The sequence below is a fragment of the Eumetopias jubatus genome, unplaced genomic scaffold (genome assembly GCF_037043125.1).
Source record: "Eumetopias jubatus isolate StellerSeaLion01/CBP00866 unplaced genomic scaffold, mEumJub1_p1.0 scaffold_12, whole genome shotgun sequence".
In the NCBI taxonomy this organism is placed as follows: Eukaryota; Metazoa; Chordata; class Mammalia; order Carnivora; family Otariidae; genus Eumetopias; species Eumetopias jubatus.
The window spans coordinates 25,251,017-25,272,258 of NW_028274818.1; the positions used below are offsets into that span (position 1 = coordinate 25,251,017).

At 43.7% G+C, this 21,242-nt stretch overlaps 1 protein-coding gene across 1 annotated transcript; it reads left to right on the forward strand.

Moving 5' to 3' along the window:
* The first annotated feature begins 717 nt into the window (after nt 1–717).
* Nucleotides 718–20,383, forward strand: ELK4 (ETS transcription factor ELK4). Its single transcript, XM_028120269.2, has 5 exons — nt 718–912; nt 7,200–7,415; nt 8,535–9,404; nt 10,640–10,756; nt 12,278–20,383. The coding sequence occupies exons 2-5, from the start codon at nt 7,209–7,211 to the stop codon at nt 12,374–12,376; spliced, it is 1,293 nt and encodes a 430-aa protein (XP_027976070.1). The 5' UTR covers nt 718–912; nt 7,200–7,208; the 3' UTR covers nt 12,377–20,383.
* The last annotated feature ends 859 nt before the right edge of the window (nt 20,384–21,242 follow it).

Consider the following 21,242-nt stretch of genomic DNA (forward strand, 5'->3'; position numbering starts at 1 on the left):
GCCAGTGAGCCACAGCGCTGATTTAATATTCATCGGGGGTGTTCCTTATGTCCTGGGAGCCGGTACTTCGATGAGCAAGCTGCGGCAGCACCAACTCCTCCGTCCACTCAGCCGGGGAAAAGGCAGGACAAGTGGCCTAGGAGAGAGAAGCCCTCCCGCTTCAGCTTAGCAACAACAGAGGTGGTCCCCTGGACCGCCGCCCGGCGAGCGCCACCCCCTCTCCCGGACGCGGGAGATGCGGAGAGGGCCCCAGCCGTCCGGAGACTCCCGCACACAGATGGCAGCTTTGGTGCTGCGGACTCGGTCGGACGCTTCAGCAAGCCGTTAGCAGCCATTCAGTGGTCCGGCGGAGAGCGGCGAGTGCGGAACTCCAGGGCGTACCCGCCCTGAGCCCAAGCCTGCCCCCGGGACCCCCGAAACCTGGGCTTGGGGCGGCAGCCGCTCACTGCCCGGCACCCACAGGGGCTCCGCCCTTCCCGCCCCCGGAAGTGACGCGTGGCCGCAACGGCGTCTGGGAGGGGCCCCGACGTAGCCGGGGGGTTTGAGAGTGGCGGCGGCCGCAGAGGAACTGGCAGGCCGGGCCCCGACGAGGAACGCCCCGAGCGCGCGCCCGGCGGGTAGCGGCCCCACGACCCGCGCCGCCGCCGCCGCCGCCGCCGCCGCGTGCGGGGGCGGGGAGGGCGGGGAGGGCGGGGCGCAAGAAGCCGCGGCGGGCGCGGCGGCGGCTGGCGATGCGGGCGGCTGCGGGCACCCGGCGGGCTCGGCTTGGCCGCCGCCGCCTTCTTCGGCTCCGCCGCGGGGGTCGCAGCGGCTGCCGCGCCGTCCTCGAGCTCCCAGCGTGAGGAGGCGGCGGGCAGAGAGAAGCATCACGCTCCAGGCGGAGACCCAGAGGGAGCCCCGCGCGCGGCCTCGGTGAGCAGCCGGCCCCGCGCGCCTCGTCCACCCCGCGCCCCTTCGGGCTCTCGCGGCCGCCGCCCCCGCCGCGGGGAGCGGGGAGCAGGGGCCGGCGGAGGGGGGGAGGCGGCACAACAGGAAGTGAGCGTGGCGGCGGGGGCGGGGGCGGGTGCGCGCTCCCCTGGGACCCGCCCCCCGCCCGCCCTGCCCTGGCCGCGGTCCCCGCCCCGCAGCGCGCAGGTGGGCGGCGGAGCGCTCGGTCCCTCGCTTCGCCCCTCGGGTCCTTGGGGCACATGGTGGCAGTGGCTCTTTGGCTTGGAGAGGGGAGGCGAATTCTGACTCTTTGTGGTGACAGGAAGTTGGAAAATGAAAGTACAGTAATTCAGAGCTTACCGAGGCCGCGTGAGGTGCGGCTCTTCCCCGGACTTTGATCTGCTCTGTGGCACACGGTCACCGAAGTTTCTTCCTCTCCCCAAGCTCGCTGTTCACCCGGTGTCAAGTTTCATTTCTTTTTCTACTTCTGTCCCGCGAGCCCCTTCCCCCCTTGATTTTGCGCTTAGTGTACAGCTGCCGCGAGGCTGGTCGCCCTTTGGTTCCTGGGAGGATCAATTGGAAACATCTTTTGGGGGCGGAATATTAACTGGCCTTGGCAGGAAATAAGGGGTATTGTTGATTGATGGAAGTAGTCAAAAAATACACAGTTGGCTTTTTCCCAGGCTGTTGAAGTTTAGGGCATTTGAAGTTGAGGGCATTCCCATGAAGACTCTGGAGTCTCTTCCTCATCACAACAGTGGATCAGGTCCTCCCTTCCCTTTTGCCGGCTCCCAGCCACCACCCCACTGCGCGGAAAACTTGGTGCTTTAATATTTAGCACTGTTAGTGGTTCCATTAAAATGGTGTATGATTCCGCTCACCCTTCCCCACCTCCCCGTCAGGAACTCCCTTCTCTTTGATTTTACTTAAACGTTAAAACTGTGAAAGTGAAATCCATTACATTTTTAGGGAAATGCCTTCAAGTTTTACTGCAATGTAATTATACTTTTAATATGTTTTTTTTTTTGAGATTTTATTTATTTGACCGAGAGAGACAGGGAGAGAGGGAACACAAGCAGGGGGAGTGGGAGAGGGAGAAGCAGGCTTCCTGCTGAGCAGGGAGCCCGATACGGGGCTGGATCCCAGGACCCTGGGATCATGACCTGACCCGAAGGCAGACACTTAACGACTGAGCCACCCAAGCGCCCAACTTTTAATATGTTCTTAATATAGGGTGCTGTACTGTGTTAAGAGATTCCTGGTTACTTTTCGTAAAGGGTGGTGATTGTAGTTCAAAACTAGTCTTGATACATAATTTGGTTGTTTTTTTTAAAGATTTTATTTATTTATTTGAGAGAGAGAATGAGAGAGAGAGCATGAGAGAGGGGAGGGTCAGAGGGAGAAGCCGACTCCCCGCTGAGCAGGGAGCCGGATGCGGGACTCGATCCCGGGACTCCAGGAACGTGACCTGAGGCGAAGGCAGCTGCCCAACCAACTGAGCCACTCAGGGGCCCCTGGTTTTGTTTTATTTAAGCAGCACGCTGAATTTGGAGACCTTTAGTATTTGGGTCTTAGCTGCTGTTTCTGAAAAATAGTTGGGCTATGGGTCACCACAGCAACTGGACTGTGTGTATTATAAACATGTTTAGGGGGAAAAAAGTTTCATTTACTAGAGAGTTCCTTTCCCTAATAGGTTATTTCAACATGCTTTCTTTCAGTTTACCTCTGGGATTGACCTATTTTTGAGGTATTAAGGTAGAATCAGTTACGTTTTCAACATCTAACTCCTCAGTCATGTTCTTTCATTTGCAACAGTTAAGTATTTCTCTCCCTCATTATACTTCTGAAAAGCTAATTTTAGAAAACTTGAGTTTTTCCATGAAGGAAAGTAAAGGTTTTTATTGATAAGTAGCTAGAATAAAACTATTTGTATTTTTCGACTTGTCATTTCCCCTTTTTGATAATTGTCTTCTGGAAGTTTTTTTCTTTAGTTCTCTTTTATGTCTGAGGTAATAATTGAATTTCGTGTTGATAGCACACTTTAGGAACTGAAATGAAGAGGTTCAACTTGACTGTATACTCAAAGGTTCACCAACTTTTCGATCAGAGTATGACCTGATTCCAGAATTAAATGAATAAAATACTCCTTTCAAGTACCCACTGAAGATGTCCATTTTATATCCACGTTAGTTTTTTGTGAAAGAACATTGTTTTCCAGTGCTTCATTCCAAAACCATGATGCCTTTTGATTCTAAACAACCTTCTATCCCAGAGGCACTGTAAAGTACTAAAAAAAAGCCTCGGCATTTTCCCCAGCAGTTAGGTTCTGCCCTGAAGTAGCAGCAGCTCACCAGCGTTTGACTCGGTCCATGCGCTCCCCTCATACCCAGGAGGGAAGGTAGAAGTTGAAAGGTGAAACCTGAACCCCTCTGGGTGCACACCCGCACTCTGGGGACCCTCCCCTCTGCTCAGAATGGCACTGTGCGCTCACTGTGGAGATGGTAGTGCTTACTTCTCTCTTTGCACCCGTACCTTAGCCGTTACAAACCCATGGGGCTCAAGCATTATCTACGTGATAGGTAGTAAGACTCTAGGATTTAGTTTGGGAATTTTCCCCCAAACAGATGGAATTACAGGCGCCAAATTCTAATCATTTTGAGATTTCAGTTCTCTGTCCTTCATCTTCTCCCCTCCCTCTCTCTGTCCCCTGCCTCCCGTTTCCCCTCTTTCCCCTCCTCCTGGTCTTCTCCCTCTCCCTCTCTCTCTCTCACACAGACACACTCTCACACCCCGACCCCTATAAGCATTTTTTTTTTCAAGTAGGCTCCGTGAGTGCGGAGCTTGAACTCAGGACCCTGAGATAAGACCTGAGCTGTGATCAAGAGTGTGGACACTTAACTGATAAGCCACCAGGAGCCCCCCTAGGCATTCTTGATATGAAGATGATGTCTGGAAATATGGAGACGGTTCTTCAGTTAAGCTAAAATTTATTAGGGAGTAGTTTTAACAGGTGTAGACTAAAAAAAAAAAAAATCATTTAGATGGGAAACATGTAAATAAAAGTAGCCATGAACAGACATCATTAGAAGAAAGGGTCTCTGGTAAATTGAGAGAAATGGCATTCCCCCCCCCCCCACCATACTTGATGGATCATAATATAAAATCACTCTTTTTTATTTAAGTAAGCCTTGTGCTCAACCTGGGGCTTGAACTCACAATCCCAAATCAAAAGTCACATGCTCTACTGACTGAGCCAGCCAGGTAACCCCTAAAACTACTCTTTTAACTCAGCTAAGGTGGGAAAGGTTAGCGGGCAGGGTTACTTAGCATCAAAGTCGCACTTCATATTTGTAGGCCATTATCGCTTAGTATCTAATTGTAATACTTGTTACAACCTACTGGTGATGTGAATGCAGTTCTCCACCTAGGGAATGGTTCTGATAAACAGAGTTTGTGACTGTGCTGAGAGAAACTTGGATTCGTGGGCTCAGCTTCTCCATTAACTGTGACTGGGGACATCTGCTTCCTGTTCTATTTTGTTTTCCCATCTCTACTTTTGAATGACAGTATCTGTAATCAGCTCCGAAGTGACAACTAAGGATTATTGGAGGACATTTTGAGTGTCTTGGAAAAGTTCTAGAAACCCAGCTATCTTGCGCTGCAGTTTCTTATCTGCCTTTTTTGGGAGCAGACATAGTTGACCCTTAAGGATCCCATTCTTTGTGAGTTATACGTTGTTAGAATTAGGCTCCTGAGGCCTATGGTTTTGTAGTATTTGTAGTGTTTGTTTTTAGCATCCTTATTGAGATAAAATTCATCTACTTAAGTTGTACCGTATGGTGGTTTTAGTATATTCGAAGAGTTGTGTAACTACCACCACAATCTTAAGTTTAGAATATTTACATCACCCCATAAGCAGTAATTCCCCATTCTTCTCTCCACCCAGCTCCTAGCAACCACTGATCTACTTTCTGTGTTGAACGCATTTGCCTGCTCTGGACATTTCACATAAATGGAGATACAATATGTGGTCTTTTGTGGCTGGCATCTTTCACTTAACGTAATGTTTTCAAGGTTTGTCCATGTTGTAGCATGTACTACTAGTACTTTAGTCCTTTTTCTGGCTGAATAATATTCCACCGTGTAGTTACACCACATTTTGCCTGTCCATTTATCAGCTGATGGACATTTTGTTGTTTCTACTTTTTGGATATTGTTATGGAATAATGTTGCTGTGAACATTCCTGTACAGGTGTCTGTGTGGGCATGTATTTTCAGTTCTTTTGGGTATGTACCTAGGAGTGGAATTGCTGGGTCATATGGTAACTCCTTAGCATTTTGAGGAACTATCACACTGGTTTCCAAAGTGGCTATACCATTTTACATTCCTACCAGCAATGCATGAGGGATTCACTTTCTTTACATCCTAGGCAACGCTTGTTACTGGCTTTTTGATTATAGCCATCCTAATAGGTGTGAAGTGGTATCTCATGTGGTTTTGATTTTCAGTTCCCTAATAACTAATGTTGAGTACCTTTTCATGAGCTTATTGTCAGTTTGTCTATCTTCTTTGAAGATAATGTCTTTGCAAATCTTTTGCCTAGTTTTTTTTTTTTTAATTATAAGATTTTTTTTTTTTTTAAGATTTTTTAAGTAATCTCTACACCCATTGTGGGGCTTGAACTCACAACCCTGAGATCAAGAGTTGCATGTTGCACTGACTGAGCCAGCCAGGCCCCCTAATTATAAGAATTTTTGGGGCGCCTGGGTAGCTCAGTCGGTTGAGTGTCCAATTCTTGATATCAGCTAAGGTCATTTTCTCAGGGTCCTGGGATTGAGCCCCATATGGGGCTCCGCATTCAGTGGGGAGTCTGCTTGAGGATTTTTCTTTTTTCTTCTTTTTTTTTAAGATTTTATTTATTTATTTGACAGAGACACTGCGAGAGAGGGAGCACAAGCAGGGGGAGCGGGGGAGGGAGAAGCAGGCTTCCTGCTGAGCAGGAAGCCAGATTTGGGGGGATTTGGGGCTCGATCCCAGGACCCTGGAGATCATGACCTGAGCTGAAGGCAGACGCTTAACGACTGAGCCACCCAGGCAGCCCGAGGATTTTTCTTCCTCTCCCCCGGCTTGTGTGCCCTCTGCTCTCTTAAATAAATCAATCTATTTTTTTTTAAAGATTTTATTTGTTTATTTGAGAGAGAGCACAAGGGGGGGTGGGTAGGGGGGAGCAGCAGAGTCAGAGGGAGAAGCAGCCTCCCCACCAAGCAGGGAGCCCGACTTGGGGCTTGATCCCAGGATCCTGATATCACGACCCGAGCCGAAGGCAGGCACCCAACCGATTGAGCCACCCAGGCACCCTAAATAAATAAATCTTTTTTTAAAAATTCCTTTAGAAACAAAGAATTCTCTGGCCCAGAATGTCAGTACAGCCAAAATTGAGAAACTCTGGCCTAAAAAGGGAGATCCTAAAACCTGAGATATTGAATGATTTTTCATTTCATGTCTTGATAATCAGATAAAGGCCACTAATCAAATAAAGGAGGATCTGTAGGGGCGCCTGGCTGGCTCAGTCAGTAGGGGATGCGACTCTTGGATCTCAGGGTCGTAAGTTCAAGCCCCACATTGGGCATGGAGCCTTCTTTAAAAAAAAGGAGTAACCCTGTGGGCAGAGTGGTGACAGAACTTGTAAATTAAATCAGGGAGCATTTTCTGAATTTTCAGTGCTGCCAATTTAAATGTAAATTAATTTATGAGAACGGAAACGATTTGGAGGAGAAATGCCAATGGAGCAAAAGTAGATTTATTCCCTACATCTTCGGGCCACGGTGAGACACACACATACTCCTGGCAAATAAACCAGTTTTGATTTAAATGGTGGTCTCAGAGGATAGGACAATGAGCTTTTCAGATAAAACTCAGGAACAGCGGTACTCTGGTGACCGAGAGTCCTCAGACTGCTCCTGTGACTTACGGGAACTCATTTTGTCTCCCAGCAAGGCTTTTCTTAAGCAGTGTGGCTTGCTTAAGAGCAGATTGCCTGGGTTTAAATGTCAGCCCCACCACTTACTTGCTTGGCCTCAGACAAGTGACTTAACTCTTCTCTGAATCAGTTTTTTCAAATGTAAAATGAGGCTGCAACAGTATTTGTTTTGTAGGGTTGTTGTGGGAATGAAATGAAGTAATACATTTGGAGCACGGTGCCTGGCATATGGTGTCCTGTAAGGGTTGGCTGTTAATATTATTGTATGTCTTATCTGTATGCCTCTTTCAGCTCATTGCTATGGACAGTGCTATCACCCTGTGGCAGTTCCTCCTTCAGCTCCTACAGGAGCCTCAGAACAAGCACATGATCAGCTGGACCTCTAATGATGGGGAGTTCAAGCTCTTGCAGGCAGAAGAGGTGGCTCGTCTCTGGGGGATTCGTAAGAACAAGCCTAATATGAATTATGACAAACTCAGCCGAGCCCTCAGATACTATTATGTAAAGGTAATACACATCCACCTCAAAACAAGAATTGTTCCTCTCTTCTGTTGAGGTTATAAGGTACTAATGTCCTTTTTTATTTGAGGTATAATTGACATAAAACATTATATTTTAATTGAGGTATAATTAAGGTACAATTGACATAAAATATTAGTTTTAGGTGTACAACATAATGATTTGATATTTGTGTACACTGCAAAATGATCACTGTCCTGGTTTATTTTCATCCAATTTATTTCATAACTTCAGCAGTTTGGAATTAGGATGAAACATGTAAATGTTCCAGTTCTATTTCTGCAGTCCCACTCCTCACGCATATGTTGTTCCTAATTGCAGTTGTCGGTAAAGAAAAAGTGAGTATAGGGTTGGAATAAGGAAAAGAAAATTTGAGATTCTTGAGGACAAAATAAAACATTCTCATATATATCATAGTTTAAAAGTTGTCACATATATGCTTGTTTTTTAGCTGTACTTTTTAATTTAACCCAGAGAACACAAATTAGTACTTTAAAGAATAGCTGTTAATACAGATTTGATTTCTTAGCTAAAATTTATTTTTTCCTTGATTTCCTATTATTTTGGATATGTTCTTGGGCTCTGAGGTGAAATGAATGGTTCAAATGGATAGAATTAGAATGAGAAGCTGAGGTCTTAATTTCTTTCACCTTTGAGTGGTTGGTCTTACCAGTTTTCCCCTATGGGGGTGTGAGGTAAGAAAGAACTGGAACTTCAGAAGGAAGTAGAAGGCCCAGCAGAAGTAATGTTCTCTTCCTTTGTGCTTACTCAGGATGCGAATGGCTGGTACCTTTGGAATTGTTTGAGACCACAGTTCAGTGATCTTTGAGTTAATACAGATAATTTGGTTGAGGGTGTTAGGCAATTGAAAACCTCTCTTTTACGTAACATGTCATTTCAGTTGTTCATAAGACATTTAAACATGCTCAGCTTATGCTCCATAGCGCTAGGACCTGGGTTTGGTATGGCTAGATAAATGCAGGTGATTTTGAGGCTCTCAAGTAAACTACTTGCCAAATAGAGACCCTTATGAAGTCAGCTTCTTCCTGAGCTGTGAGAGGTACATTTGCAAGAAAATATAAGCATGCTTATTTTATTTATCTACAGAATATCATTAAAAAAGTGAATGGTCAGAAGTTTGTGTACAAGTTTGTGTCTTACCCAGAGATTTTGAAAATGGACCCACTGACCGTGGGCAGGACTGAGGGAGACTGTGAAGCCGTGAGCTGCGGTGAAGTTGGCAGCAGCTGCAGGGACCCCGAGAGCGGGGGCAGAGAGAAGCCCCAGCAGCCCGGGGCCCGGGCCTCCAGCCGCAATGACTACATACACTCCGGCTTGTATTCTTCCTTTACTCTCAACTCTTTGAACTCCTCCAGTAAGAAGCTCTTCAAACCTATAAAGATTGAGAGTCCAGCTGAGAAGCTGGCAGACAAGAAGCCGCCTCAGGAGCCAACACCGTCTGTCATCAAATTCGTAACAACACCTTCCAAAAAGCTGCCAGTTGAACCTGTTGCTGCTGCCCTGTCAGCCGGCCCAAGCATTTCTCCGTCTCCAGAAGAAACGCTCCAGGCATTGGAGACTTTGGCTTCCCCCAGACTGCCTTCCCTGGAAGCCCCGGCCTCTGCAGCCGGCGGCACCCCCGCCTTTGCCACGCCCCCCATCTCCGCCTCCCCTTCTGTGCAGGAGCCCCCCAGGACCCCTTCACCACCGCTGAGCCCCACCCCTGACATCGACACCGACATCGGGTCCGTGGCCTCGCAGCCCATGGAACTTCCCGAGAACTTGTCACTGGAGCCTCAAGACCAGGATTCAGCTTTGCTGGGAAAGGACAAAACAAGTAATTCCTCAAGATCCAAGAAACCCAAAGGCTTAGAGCTGGCGCCCATCCTTGTGATCACGGGCAGTGACCCGAGCCCCCTGGGAATATTGAGCCCGTCTCTCCCCACGGCTTCTCTTACGCCAGCACTGTTCTCACAGGTAACTGCCTCTTGCTTTCTGGAGCCACCGATGTTTGCATTGACCCCCCCCTCCCCTTTTAAAACAAATCCAGAATCGACCACCGCCCGTTCTCATGCTGCTACTTAAGTCTGTCTTAGGTGGGCTGTGACCCCATGAAAGTAACCCAGTCCCGCACCTAATCGGAACTGCTGCAGGCGAGGTTTGGAGGAGCGTTCTGAAAGAACTCATTGTCTCTGCAAGCCAAGAAATATTTGTCAACTTCCTCCTAAAATGACTATTCTCTCTCTCTCTCTCTCTCTTTTTTTGGGGGGGGGGTCTTATAAAACTCATTGGTATTTTATACAAAAATAGTGATAACGTCAAAAGCTAGAAAACAATAAATCCTGAGAACCTTAAGAAAACCAACTGGTGTGATGTTGAGAAACAAGTTTGTACAGTTAACATTAGCTATTAACTTGCTCATCTCCTATAACATTTATTTATTTATTTATTTATTTAAGAGGGGGTGAAGAGGGAGAGAGAATTTTTTTTTTTTTTTTAAGATTTTATTTCTTTGACAGAGACACAGCGAGAGAGGGAACACAAGCAGGAGGAGTGGGAGAGGGAGAAGCAGGCTTCCCGCTGAGCAGGGAGCCCGATGCGGGGCTCGATCCCAGGACCCTGGGATCATGACCTGAGCCGAAATCAAGAGTCCAACGCTTAACTGAGCTACCCAGGCACCTCCCCCGTAACATTTAAATAGGTGAATCCCAGACCTCCCTTACTAAGGAGAACTGTGTTTGTGACTTTAGTTGCCCACTATTTCTCTGCAATTGACCAGATTGGTTTCTTTATTTGGGAAAGACCCTACAAAACACAGGTTAAAAAATATTTTGCCCTTTATCTTTCTTAGGTTGTAAAAATAATTTCTGAGCTTTTCCTCATGATAAAATTTCAGACATACTTAGTGGAGAAGAGGACAATATTTGGGTTCAGGGTTGGGGCACCTGGGTGGCTCAGTCAGTGAAGTGTCTGCCTTCCACTCAGGTCATGTTCCCGGGGTCCTGGGATCAAAGCCCCGCGTCAGGCTCCCTGCTCGGCGGGGAGCCTGCCTCTCCCTCTGCCTCAGCGGCCCTCCCCAGCCCCCCCTTGTGCGCATGCTCTGTCTCTCTCAGATAAAATATTTGGGTTCACGGCTACTGGTGTATTATTATAAGGTTCAAACATAATCCTGGTGAGTCACTTAGTGACCATCTTTGTTCTGCGTGTTGCAGACGCCCATCTTACTGACGCCGAGCCCCTTGCTCTCCAGCATCCACTTCTGGAGTACTCTCAGCCCTGTTGCTCCCCTGAGTCCAGCCAGACTGCAAGGTGCTAACACACTCTTCCAGGTGAGTCACCTCCAAGCCTGTCTCTTGCAGTTGGGGCCTGGCACATGAAGAAAGAGAAAGGCCGTTTCTTCACTCTTCAGTCTCCTCATTATAAAACTTCTGTTTAATAAATACGCTCTACGAGGGTTAATTTGCCAGCCGGCAAACGACTCCGACAGACACAGCCACGCTTCCTTTTCATTCTTTACTGTTACATACATTTCAGTTAGACCAATTAGTGTTCAGTACTGTAGTAGATTTTGAACCCACCCAGTTTCTTTGTCATTTTAAATGCTAGAAATCCTCTTTTTTTTTTTTCTTGGAAAAGAAAATACACACGTGTGAAAATTTGCAGGAGAATCTGCACATAGGTCTCTTTTACCTGAGGATTTTTAAAAAAACTTTTGAGAATGGTCTGTCAAATACTCCCGTTTCTCACTCATTTAAAATTGATACTTGCCAACATTTTAAATATATGTTTTAAAAAATGGTTATTGTAGTATCCCTTAACTGAGATCATAGGAAAGGTGTCACAGCTTTTAACCATTATTTTTCCCCAAGCATCTAGACTTTATAACTTGTAGAGTTTATTTTGGTTGATTCATTCACTTATTTAGGGGTAACTCACGGGGAGATTTTCTTATATTTTACAATTTAATTTTTCATTTGTTCTTTTGGAAATGAAATGGTTAAGAAAAAAGGAAATGAAAAAAAATTTTTTTTTAAGATTTATTTATTTATTTGACAGAGAGAGACACAGGAAGAGAGGGAACACAAGCAGGGGGAGTGGGAGAGGGAGAAGCAGGCCTCCCACGGAGCAGGGAGCCCGATGCGGGGCTCGATCCCAGGACCCTGGGACCATGACCTGAGCCGAAGGCAGACGCTTAACAACTGAGCCACCCAGGCACCCTGAAAAATCTTTCTACTTCTGCATTTTTTTTTTCCAAAAAGTTCTAAATTACTGAATGGAAAGAGTGTTGAGAATGTTTCATATTTTATTTTTACATTTTTCTTTGCCTCTCACAGATGATTGAGTTGTAGAGTGATCTGAGACCTTAAAGTCACAGTGCTCGTGCAGTTTCAGCGTGGACTCTCCCTATAGAACTGGTCTTAGAATACATGATGGGGAGCTCTGTTCTGGGATGAGCACCCTATAACTATTTGCACCAGTTATGGAGTTCATGAATGGGCATCTCTTTCCGGACCTCTTTTTGATTGTGATTTGCTTTGTAATTGAATTATACTCTATAGTGCATGAACTTTCTAAAACCTTTGTGTAAAGTTAAATGTAAATCTGTATACCTTAAGCTATGAGGGAAGGTAGGCCAGAGAGTGTTAATATTTAACATGTAGGATAAACAGTTTTTTTCTTTGAAGTTTTTCCTGTGACATCATATTCTTCCATGATAAACGGTTACTACCTTTGTCCCGTGAGCCACTGCAGGCAGCTTTCACGTTCTGCCTCAGGGACTGTAGCCGGGACAGAAAGTGAAAGTTGGGGTTGAGTAATAGGATGATAATGTGTTTTATTTTCTTTCTCAGTTTCCTTCTGTACTGAACAGTCATGGACCATTCACTGTGTCTGGCCTGGATGGACCACCCACCCCTGGCCCATTTTCCCCAGATCTACAGAAAACATAACCTATGCACTTGTGGAATGAGAACCAAGGAATAAAGAAACAGAGTCGTTCAACATGATTACATTTGAAGTGAGCAGTTAGTAGTTCTACAATGCTAATAATAGACTATTGTGATTTTTGCCATTCCCCATTGAAATGCCTTTTTAAGATTCCCTTTGAATATGACTCAAGTTGGACTGTATATAAAAATGCCTTAATTGGAGTCCAAACTCCACCTCCCTCTTCCTTCCTTCACTCCTTCCTTCCTTCACTCCTTCCTTCCTTCACTCCTTCCTTCCTTCCTTCCTTCCTTCCTTCCTTCCTTCCTTCCTTCCTTCCTTCCTAAGTATTTTGAGCTTTGTGTTAAAGATATTTTTGGTGGGGTTTAACAGCTAGCTATGCTTTGCAAGAGCAGTTAAGAACAAAGTTACTCCTGCCTTATTGGGACCCTTTGGCCAGGAAAACGATGCTTTGAGTGTATTATTTGGAGAAATGTGAACTGCAGTTGTTGGCTGTATCTTCAGGACTAAGTGTGTTCTGTGGAGTAACTGAAAGTGAGCTGTGTAAAGGCAGTGAAGGAAGAGGAATCCTTCCTGTTCACACAAAGTAAGATTGGAGCAGTACTATCGGAGAGATTCTATTTGACTGTAAAGGGGAACGTATGTAAGCAACTCTACAGAAAGACATCTTACTTACCTTTATCATGTGGGTTTCTTAGCCATAAGTGTGATCGTGTTTGAACCTGTGAACAGAGCATGGAGCCTAGTCTGTTTCAACACAGGAAGATGTTTTAAACTTGGGGTTTAAGACAGCGTTTGCAACAACCAGTGAGAATAGGGGACCCCATCTCCAGCATGGAAGTACCGTCAAGTCTCTGGGTGGTATGATTACAGCCCCGTGGTACACAGCCTGGTAAGTGATGGCTTTTAGGGTGAAGCTGGGTTTTGAAATCTTGAGGCATCTCTGAATGAAACATTCATCTGAATGACTTGAAACAACATGTGGGGCTGTCCCCAGTTAGAAGAGACTTTTTCTTTCCTGTTCATTTTACTCTATTTTCCACTGCATATTTACCTTCTTTTAAATTTAAGGTTGTTAGGGGTTGTAATAGTTTTAAAGATGTTATTAGGAAGATGAAAAGCAAAGCAAAGCCTCCAAACCTCGGGTGAGGTAAAGATGTGCTTATTTCTTTGACAGAAATTTTTTTTTTAATTAGAGAGCCACAGAATTTGTTTGGAAATGCTTATACACAGGGATTGGATTGTTCACATTAGTAGTGAGAAATGTAGGCCTTCATCTCTACGTTACCACATTTATAAAATGTTACCATATGGTGATCAGTGCCAGGTGCACACGGAGTTGTGGAGCCTCCAAACTGAATTGATACCAGCATCACAGTGGAATCTTCTGAAAAACTTGGCTTTGAAAGTCTAGGATTAGATTATATGTCACCACCACAACACTGCCCATTAACCTCATTTTTTAACTATAGAAACAGTTCTATAATTGAGACCCATAAACTGAAGGGAAAGAGGGAGCAAGCATTGGAGGGCTCAAAATGACACTGAGACAAACCAGCATCTTCCAGATATATAATCCTTACTTTAAATGTTTCTGTACAGTGTAGAGAAGCTGTAGTGTGAGGCACCCAGACACCCATGCTAGGTTAGCAGGAGTGGAGGGACAATATTCAGGGAGCTGTCTTTATGTTTGTAGTGTTGAAGACCTGTTCGCGATTCATTTGTGGTCACCAGCTGAAAGATCTGTTCTTGGGGTGTTCTGGAGCGATGGGGAACAGATGGTGGGACTTGTCTCCCACACTGAGTCATTTACTTTGCATGCTTGTTTGAAATCAGACCTCTCAGCAGCACTTTGGAATAGTTATTAGGTTAATGAATATTTTGTACTTTAAATGTAAGTATTGATGGCTTGGTTTAACTAGATATTTTAAATTTTGAAAGCACAAAAGTATTTTATCTCTTTGAAGTAAGGGAGAAAAGCCATTGGTTGTTTTCATAGACAATATCTTTGAAGATTACCTATCTCAGCACAGGGGTGCCTGGGAACCAAGGGCACCATTAAAACTCAGTCACAGCACCTTCCTAGGAACCAGTTTTTGTGAGTCCTCTGTCTATAAACCTACCCCGGAAGCCTCCGAGAGGTGTGGGCCTCAGGAGATTGATGATCTGCTTTCTCTTTGAGATCAACTGACGTGGAGAAGTGTGCGTGCGTGTGTATGTGTGTGTGTGTGTTTCCTTTTTTAAATGAAAGTTTACAACCTTAGCTCAAGTGTATGAGGCAGACCGTTCTGTTTGTAAACTACCTCTTTCCTGGAAAAGTCTCAGCTTCATGTTTTTTGAACATCCAGAGTTCTTAGCATCAAAAGGTAACCTACCACTTAAGCTCAGTGTTCACTGGGGAGCCTTCTGTTTGGTATCTGTAGCTGGTACCCATCACGGGTCATTTTGCCGGGATGATGGCTGGTGGGCCAAAGTAGCCCACGTTAAGGGAAGGGAGCAGGTTGGATGAGTTTTTGAGACATCTGTGATTATCTTAGCTTTTCATCTGCCCTGGCCCATATCTCTACTCATTTGTATGCTGGGAAATGTTTAAAACAACCAGGCTCTCTGAAGGGGAGGAAAAAAAAAAGTCCTTAAATTGTAGCATTTGCTGATTTCCATGATGTAAATGACTCCACCTGTGGCTGATTTGAAGCCGCTGCCTTCAAGTTGAGAATGGAGGGGCACAGCGCTGCACTCTTGGCCGGCGGCCACCGTGTTCATTCCAGCCTCGGGTGGGTTTTCACATAATTTCTAAAATCATTTTTTTCTTGTTCCTATGCTGGTTTTTTAAAATACAAAATTAAAATCACATGTCTAACTTAAGTAATTTTTTTTTTTTTAATGGTTTGTCAATGCTTTTGTGATGTAATGTTTCTTATGGTGTATTTTGTGTGTTCTAACAAAGGTGAAAACTTCCATTGATTTTTAAAAATACATACTTAAGGGAATGATCCAGAAATCCTCAAAAAGTCCATGTAAACTTCTTAGAATTAAAACATAGGTTTAATTTTTCCACATTTTGATGGCTAAAATAAGAGTATAAATTTTTTCTTCAGATTTTGACAGAAAAAGTAAGCCCATGGGCCAATATATATACACACATGTATGTATATATGGTGAAAGGGTACTGGATTTTTTTTTCCTTTAAATTTTTTTATTCTTATGTTAATCACCATACATTACATCATTAGTTTTTGATAGGGTACTGGATTTTTTTAACTGGAAGAATTCCTTGACTTTTTACATACTGTACTAGAGATCCAAAAAGGCAGGTCTGTTGAATCTATTCACCTGGCACAATTTCTAGTTTTCTCCATACTGTGTGTCACTCAGGCTTGGAGGGGAAAGGAAGTCAGAGGCTTGGGATGATGCCGCCATCAGAGCAGGCTCTGGGTAGTAACACGGCAGGCCCGTCCCTAGCGGGCGTTGTGTGAGGTCTGGCGCAGTAACCTTGTCTTATCCTGATCTCAGAATATTTGTTAGGATTGTGAAGTTCTAAAGGCAGTTTTGTAGGTTTCTAGGGAACGTAAGCCCCTGGAAGCACCCCCTGGCATTTCAGGAAAGCGGCCTCCAGCCTTTCCGAGCACATACCTTGCCCAGTAAAGGTTTTTGAACACCAGTTTCCTCTTGCAAAATCATACGTGTGTAAGTTGTTAACTGCTGTGTGAAAGTCACATGTACATTATAAGACAACATAAAAATCGGAATTAAGGATGATGTAAAAAGGAAATCTTGACTGGAAGTTCTAGGGAGATTGTCTTGTGCACCTTCTGGCAGCACATACTCTCTACCTGAAAGACCACTGACTCAGGATATTGTTTACAGTCTGATCTTGAAAACAAAAGGTGCATGCTTTTGTTGTGATACATGGAGAAACCCTTTACATGTTTGCTCTGATTTTCATGTCAAATCTCTAGAAGTTCAGTTTGGAAATCTTCGGGAAAGGTTGTCTTCAATTTCCTGAAGTGTTATATTAATTCTTTTTCATACATGACCCCCCCCTTACCAGTGTTTTCTAGAGCTTCATGCATAGTATTTTTGACAGCCTCTTGTCTCTTTTCTCTCCAAATTAGGTATGATCCTGTAATTGACTTTTATTTTACTAGTCTGCTTACAAACTTCTTTTGGCCTTATTAATGTTATGTTTTACCAACAAATTCTGAATTATTTTAAGTTGCTTTATGCAAAACTATATAACATCTTCCATTTTCTTGCTGCATTCATAAGTTTTGATTTTTTATTTTTTGGAACATTTCAGCATCTGAAGAAATACTTTCCTTGATGGGCCAGTGCTACTTATCACTTCACTAACTTGTATATATTTTAGTTATCCATGCCAGAAATCTAGAATTGTGCTCAGGCGCTGCTCTTAGGTGTGTAGACCAGTCTGGAGAGGAGTGCAGGTGTCTTTGTGCAGAAACCTGGAGCTCTGAGTGAATCACCAAACCAACGGGGAAGTTAAAAAGACTACTCACCGTGTTATCTGAGGGAAGGACAGAAAATGTTACTTCTAAATGGAGCTGAGAAGTTAATTGTTCCCCCCACAGTAGGGAAGTGGAGGTCAACATTAATTTTCTTTCTTTAGCAGGTCCCCTAACTGGAGATGGGTTCTGTGGAAAACATTTTATGAATTATTTTCTTGGTTTTGGGTCAAACAAATAAATGTTGTTTTTAATGCTGCAGGCATTACCTGAAACAAGGTGCCCTGTTATTCCTCTTAGGTCATCAGAATTCTGCTTACTGGAGTTTGAAGTTTTAATCTTAGAATCTAGAATTCTTGTGGGTGGTAGTGTATTAAGCAAGAAAAGAAGGCGGTTTGATTTCATTTCTCGTACTTGGTGGAACCTGTTAGCATAAAAGTCATGTTTTGACCTGTAAACACAGCAATCTGAAAGGTGAGTTGTTGATGTGGTTTAAATGTTCCATTTGAAGCTGCCAGTTTCTTCAGGCTTTTCCAAAAAAAAAAAAAAAGAAAGAAAAGAAATTGCAACAGATTGACAGCCTGCCAGAAAATGGCAGCTATATCGTGAGATCGGGAGGCCCAGAGTGGCTTTTGCGAGAGGGGAGGCGTTGGCTTTCAGGCTTTCCACAGAAACCAAGATGTTCAAGCTGTTAACATCGTTTTAAATGAACCCCCTAACAAAACTCAGGAGGGATACAGTCAAACACAGTAAGGCTCTTGAACTCTAGTTTTTTAGTTATAATACACATCAGAAAGTTTTGTGAGATTTAAAGTTTTATTTTTAAAGATGTAATTGGAAGACTAGAGCATTTCCTTCCAAGTCATTCTGATGTATTGGCTGAGTACCTGTGTACGTGTGGATATGCTGATGTGCTGAGTGTGTGTGCGTGCATGCGTGGAAATAAATCTTTCAGAGGGAACGTAGAGTTTTCATTCTCTAGGATGGCTCCTAGGCTATTTTATGTGAAAACTTAAAAAAAGATTGGCCGCACTTTACAGTTGCCACTTTTAAAAAACAAATGCCTTGCACATATATTTTTAAATCCCTAGAATCATCGACCTTAAAAGACTAATTGCTTGCCACCATTTTAGAGCTGGAAGGCTGCCTGTGACATGTGCTGAACAAAGCTGCGTTGACCCGCTCTCCTGCGCGTGCATCACTGCCCTTTCCTAACATTTCTACACTTCCGCTTTTGTGTAGAATCCTCATTTTGGTGGGGTCTAAATTTCTCAGAGAGGGGGTTTATACGAAGTAGTATTTCTAAAGTACAGATTTGATCGTGAATTGATGAAATGGTGGGGGAGTTCTGGCACCGTAGCCTAGTTTATCCTTCTAAACTGTACGGAAGAAGCATTAGCAGAAACCTCAGAGTATCTTGGGCTGAATGTTCTTCTCAGCTTTGCCTTGTTTCCCATCTCATAAGGGCCCGTTCTGACTCTTGTCCCTCCAAGGATTATAAGCTGTGCTAGGACAGGCCTGGGACCTTCTGGACAAGGGTGGGCGCGCCCTGAGGCCAGGCCAGAGTTCTAGCCAGTAGAATCATGCAAGTATGCCTAGAATAGAGTTCAGGGGTGGGAATGCCACGTACTGGTATTAAATCACTTGGCACTTTTTGGGGCACCATTATTAGCACTGTTTTGTTATTAATAACTGGAAGCACTTAATGATTATTTTGTTTAATTTCGACCTAAGGATGTTGAGGGTCAGAGAAGTAATGTTTATTTCTCGTTTATGTTTTCTGGAATTAAGACTCTTTGGAGAAAAGACAAATGGATTACCTAATGAGCCATTCTTTCAGGCTCTGTAAGGTATGCTCTTTTGGCCAGGATATTTTAAAATCATTTACAAGCTTTAAATATTGTGCTTTGTAGAAATGTATGACTTTTCAAATGATTTGCAATTGATGGAATACACTCAGCTTTGTAAACTATCCACTTTTCTGGTTCTTTTCTGTTTACTCGTTGTTGCTTATTGTCTATTAGGCAAGGGACACGGTCCCTTCTAAGACATTTCATATTTTCTGTTTTTGAGGGCAGTATTACCAAGGCCTTTTTATGTACATTACATTCAGTGCTTATGTGAGAAGTAGCGATGTCTTATGACCTTCCCTGTTCACGATTAGTGAAATAAACTAATATGCATATATGTAAAGATAGAAATTAATGCAGTTAAATTTTTTGATCACTCGCGGCCTATTTATTCGGTCTGGCCATTTGATTTTCCTAATCACAGTCATACCAGTTTCTGCACTTTTGCCTTCATGTAGTTTCACTGACCTCTGTGGGTAGGGAAGATTAAATATGAAACACTCAGTCCAGTCATTCTGCTACTGGTAGCTTTGGTTTGAGGTGAATACAATTTTTGACTAAAATTAGTTTTTTAGAATTATACCCTTTATTGGCCAGATAATTAAGTTGGCTTAAAAAAAAAATGTGTAACTTTGCATTTTGATGATAATTTTTAATGAGCCCTACTGGATCTTCAGGCGTGGCTATCACATGAAAGCTGAATGTTATTAAATAGTAAACATTTGATTTTCATCCGCCCTGTGTCTGATGCAGAAGAAAAGCATATGTCTGCTGTGGCATTAACACTGGAGAGAAGTATTCTTTTACATCCCCGTCTTAGTTCGGGATATGCAGTAATAAGAACTTGTCAGGGTGCTTCCCTCCAGCCTAGATCGATTTTCCCCCTTGTTTGTTGAAATCGATCTCTCACAATATCTAGTTTCCACCACTTCTGTGTACATGGAAGGCTTCTGTGTAATGCAGGCGCACACTTACCCAAAGGAATGAATGACGGGTAATGCGTCACTAATAACTTGTCTTAAAGTCAGTGTAATTTACATTAGGGAGACCTTCAAAGTATTAAAATTGCTTTTTTCTTCTTTTTCCTAACACTGCAGTTGACATGATGGTAACCACTACCATTTATTAAAATCATACTGATTGTTGGTGCAGCGGGAGAGAAGCTGCCATGGCTTCTAGCTCAGCAGTCTGACCTAGCCTGTTGGGAAGCAAAGGGGTGTTCTTTTAAGGTTGATTAGGATTGACTGTAGCCAGAGTTTCAAACTCTGTTCGAATGTGGCGAAGAACCTTCACACACAGCGTAGGTAGGTGAGGACGACGATGCGCTAGCACTTTGGGGGCTTTATGATATGCTGCTTTTAAAAGGGAAAAGTGTAGCTGATACTCAGTGCATCTCCACACATAGCAAGGGGTTGCTCTGATAACCAATCAGGTGACTGTTTTTTCTGTCACTTCAAGTTGTATGCAAAATTTTTGTTAAATTCTGTAATGGTCTTTTTAGAAAGAGGATACGTCAAAAACAACTATTTTTATGCAGGAACTGACAGAGGAATTTGCTTTGTATAATGGCAAGCTAGCTTTAAGAAAGCACTGTAGCAAATTTACTGAAGTCCAAAACTATGTAGACATGTTAATAGATATATGTGCAACTAGATATGGACAATTGTATTTTTTTAAATAAATATTTTTAACAAAATGACTGACTTGATTATTCCTCTCACATCCATTGAGCTGGTCTGTGTGGATTCTGTGTTCATCCATGCTAAATAGATAAGTGTAAGTTAAAAGTTCAGTTTCCCAGTGGTTATCATTAAAACCCGCCCTTCAACTATTTGATGTGTGTCTACATTAAAATATTTAAAGCCTGAGTTGGGATATAGGTGGTGGAAAGGGGAGACTGTAAAATGATCACTGATATAAAAAGGAATTAAGAGAACTACACGGGCTAGAAAAATTATTCACCGTGTAAAATCTTTTTTTTTTACTTGTGAATTTCACTTTTTTTTTTTTTTTTTAAGATTTTATTTATTTGAGAGAGAGAGAGAGTGCACACAAGCAGGGGAGCGGAAGACAGAGGGAGAGGGAGAAGCAGGCTTCCCGCCGAGCAGGGAGCCCGATGTGGAGCTCAGTCCCAGAATCCTGGGATCATGACCTGAGCCAAAGGCAGATGCTCAAGCGACTCAGCCACCCTGGCGCCCCATGAATTCCACTTTAATTTTTTTTTTAAGATTTTATTTATTTATTTGACAGAGACACAGCTAGAGAGAGAACACAAGCTGGGGGGTGGGAGAGGAAGAAGCAGGCTTCCTGCGGAGCAGGGAGCCTGATGCAGGGCTCGATCCCAGGACCCTGGGGTCATGACCTGAGCTGAAGGCAGATGCTTAACGATTGAGCCACCCAGGCGCCCTCACTTTTTAATTAAAAAAAAATTAATCAGACTCATTCTAGCCCTTGCGAGAAGCATGTTTTGCTTATTTCTGCTCTAGACATTGTCTCCTCGTGTAGTTTTCAGCATAAGAAACTGGAGACTTGAGTTTATGAAGTAAATGAAATGA

Excerpts from the sequence above, each read along its gene's own strand:
- ELK4 (XM_028120269.2), top strand. The coding sequence starts at position 7,209 with ATGGACAGTGCTATCACCCTGTGGCAGTTCCTCCTTCAGCTCCTACAG. Across the intron at positions 9,405-10,639 it reads CGCCAGCACTGTTCTCACAG|ACGCCCATCTTACTGACGCC; the intron begins GTAACTGCCTCT and ends TGCGTGTTGCAG. Across the intron at positions 10,757-12,277 it reads GTGCTAACACACTCTTCCAG|TTTCCTTCTGTACTGAACAG; the intron begins GTGAGTCACCTC and ends TTTCTTTCTCAG.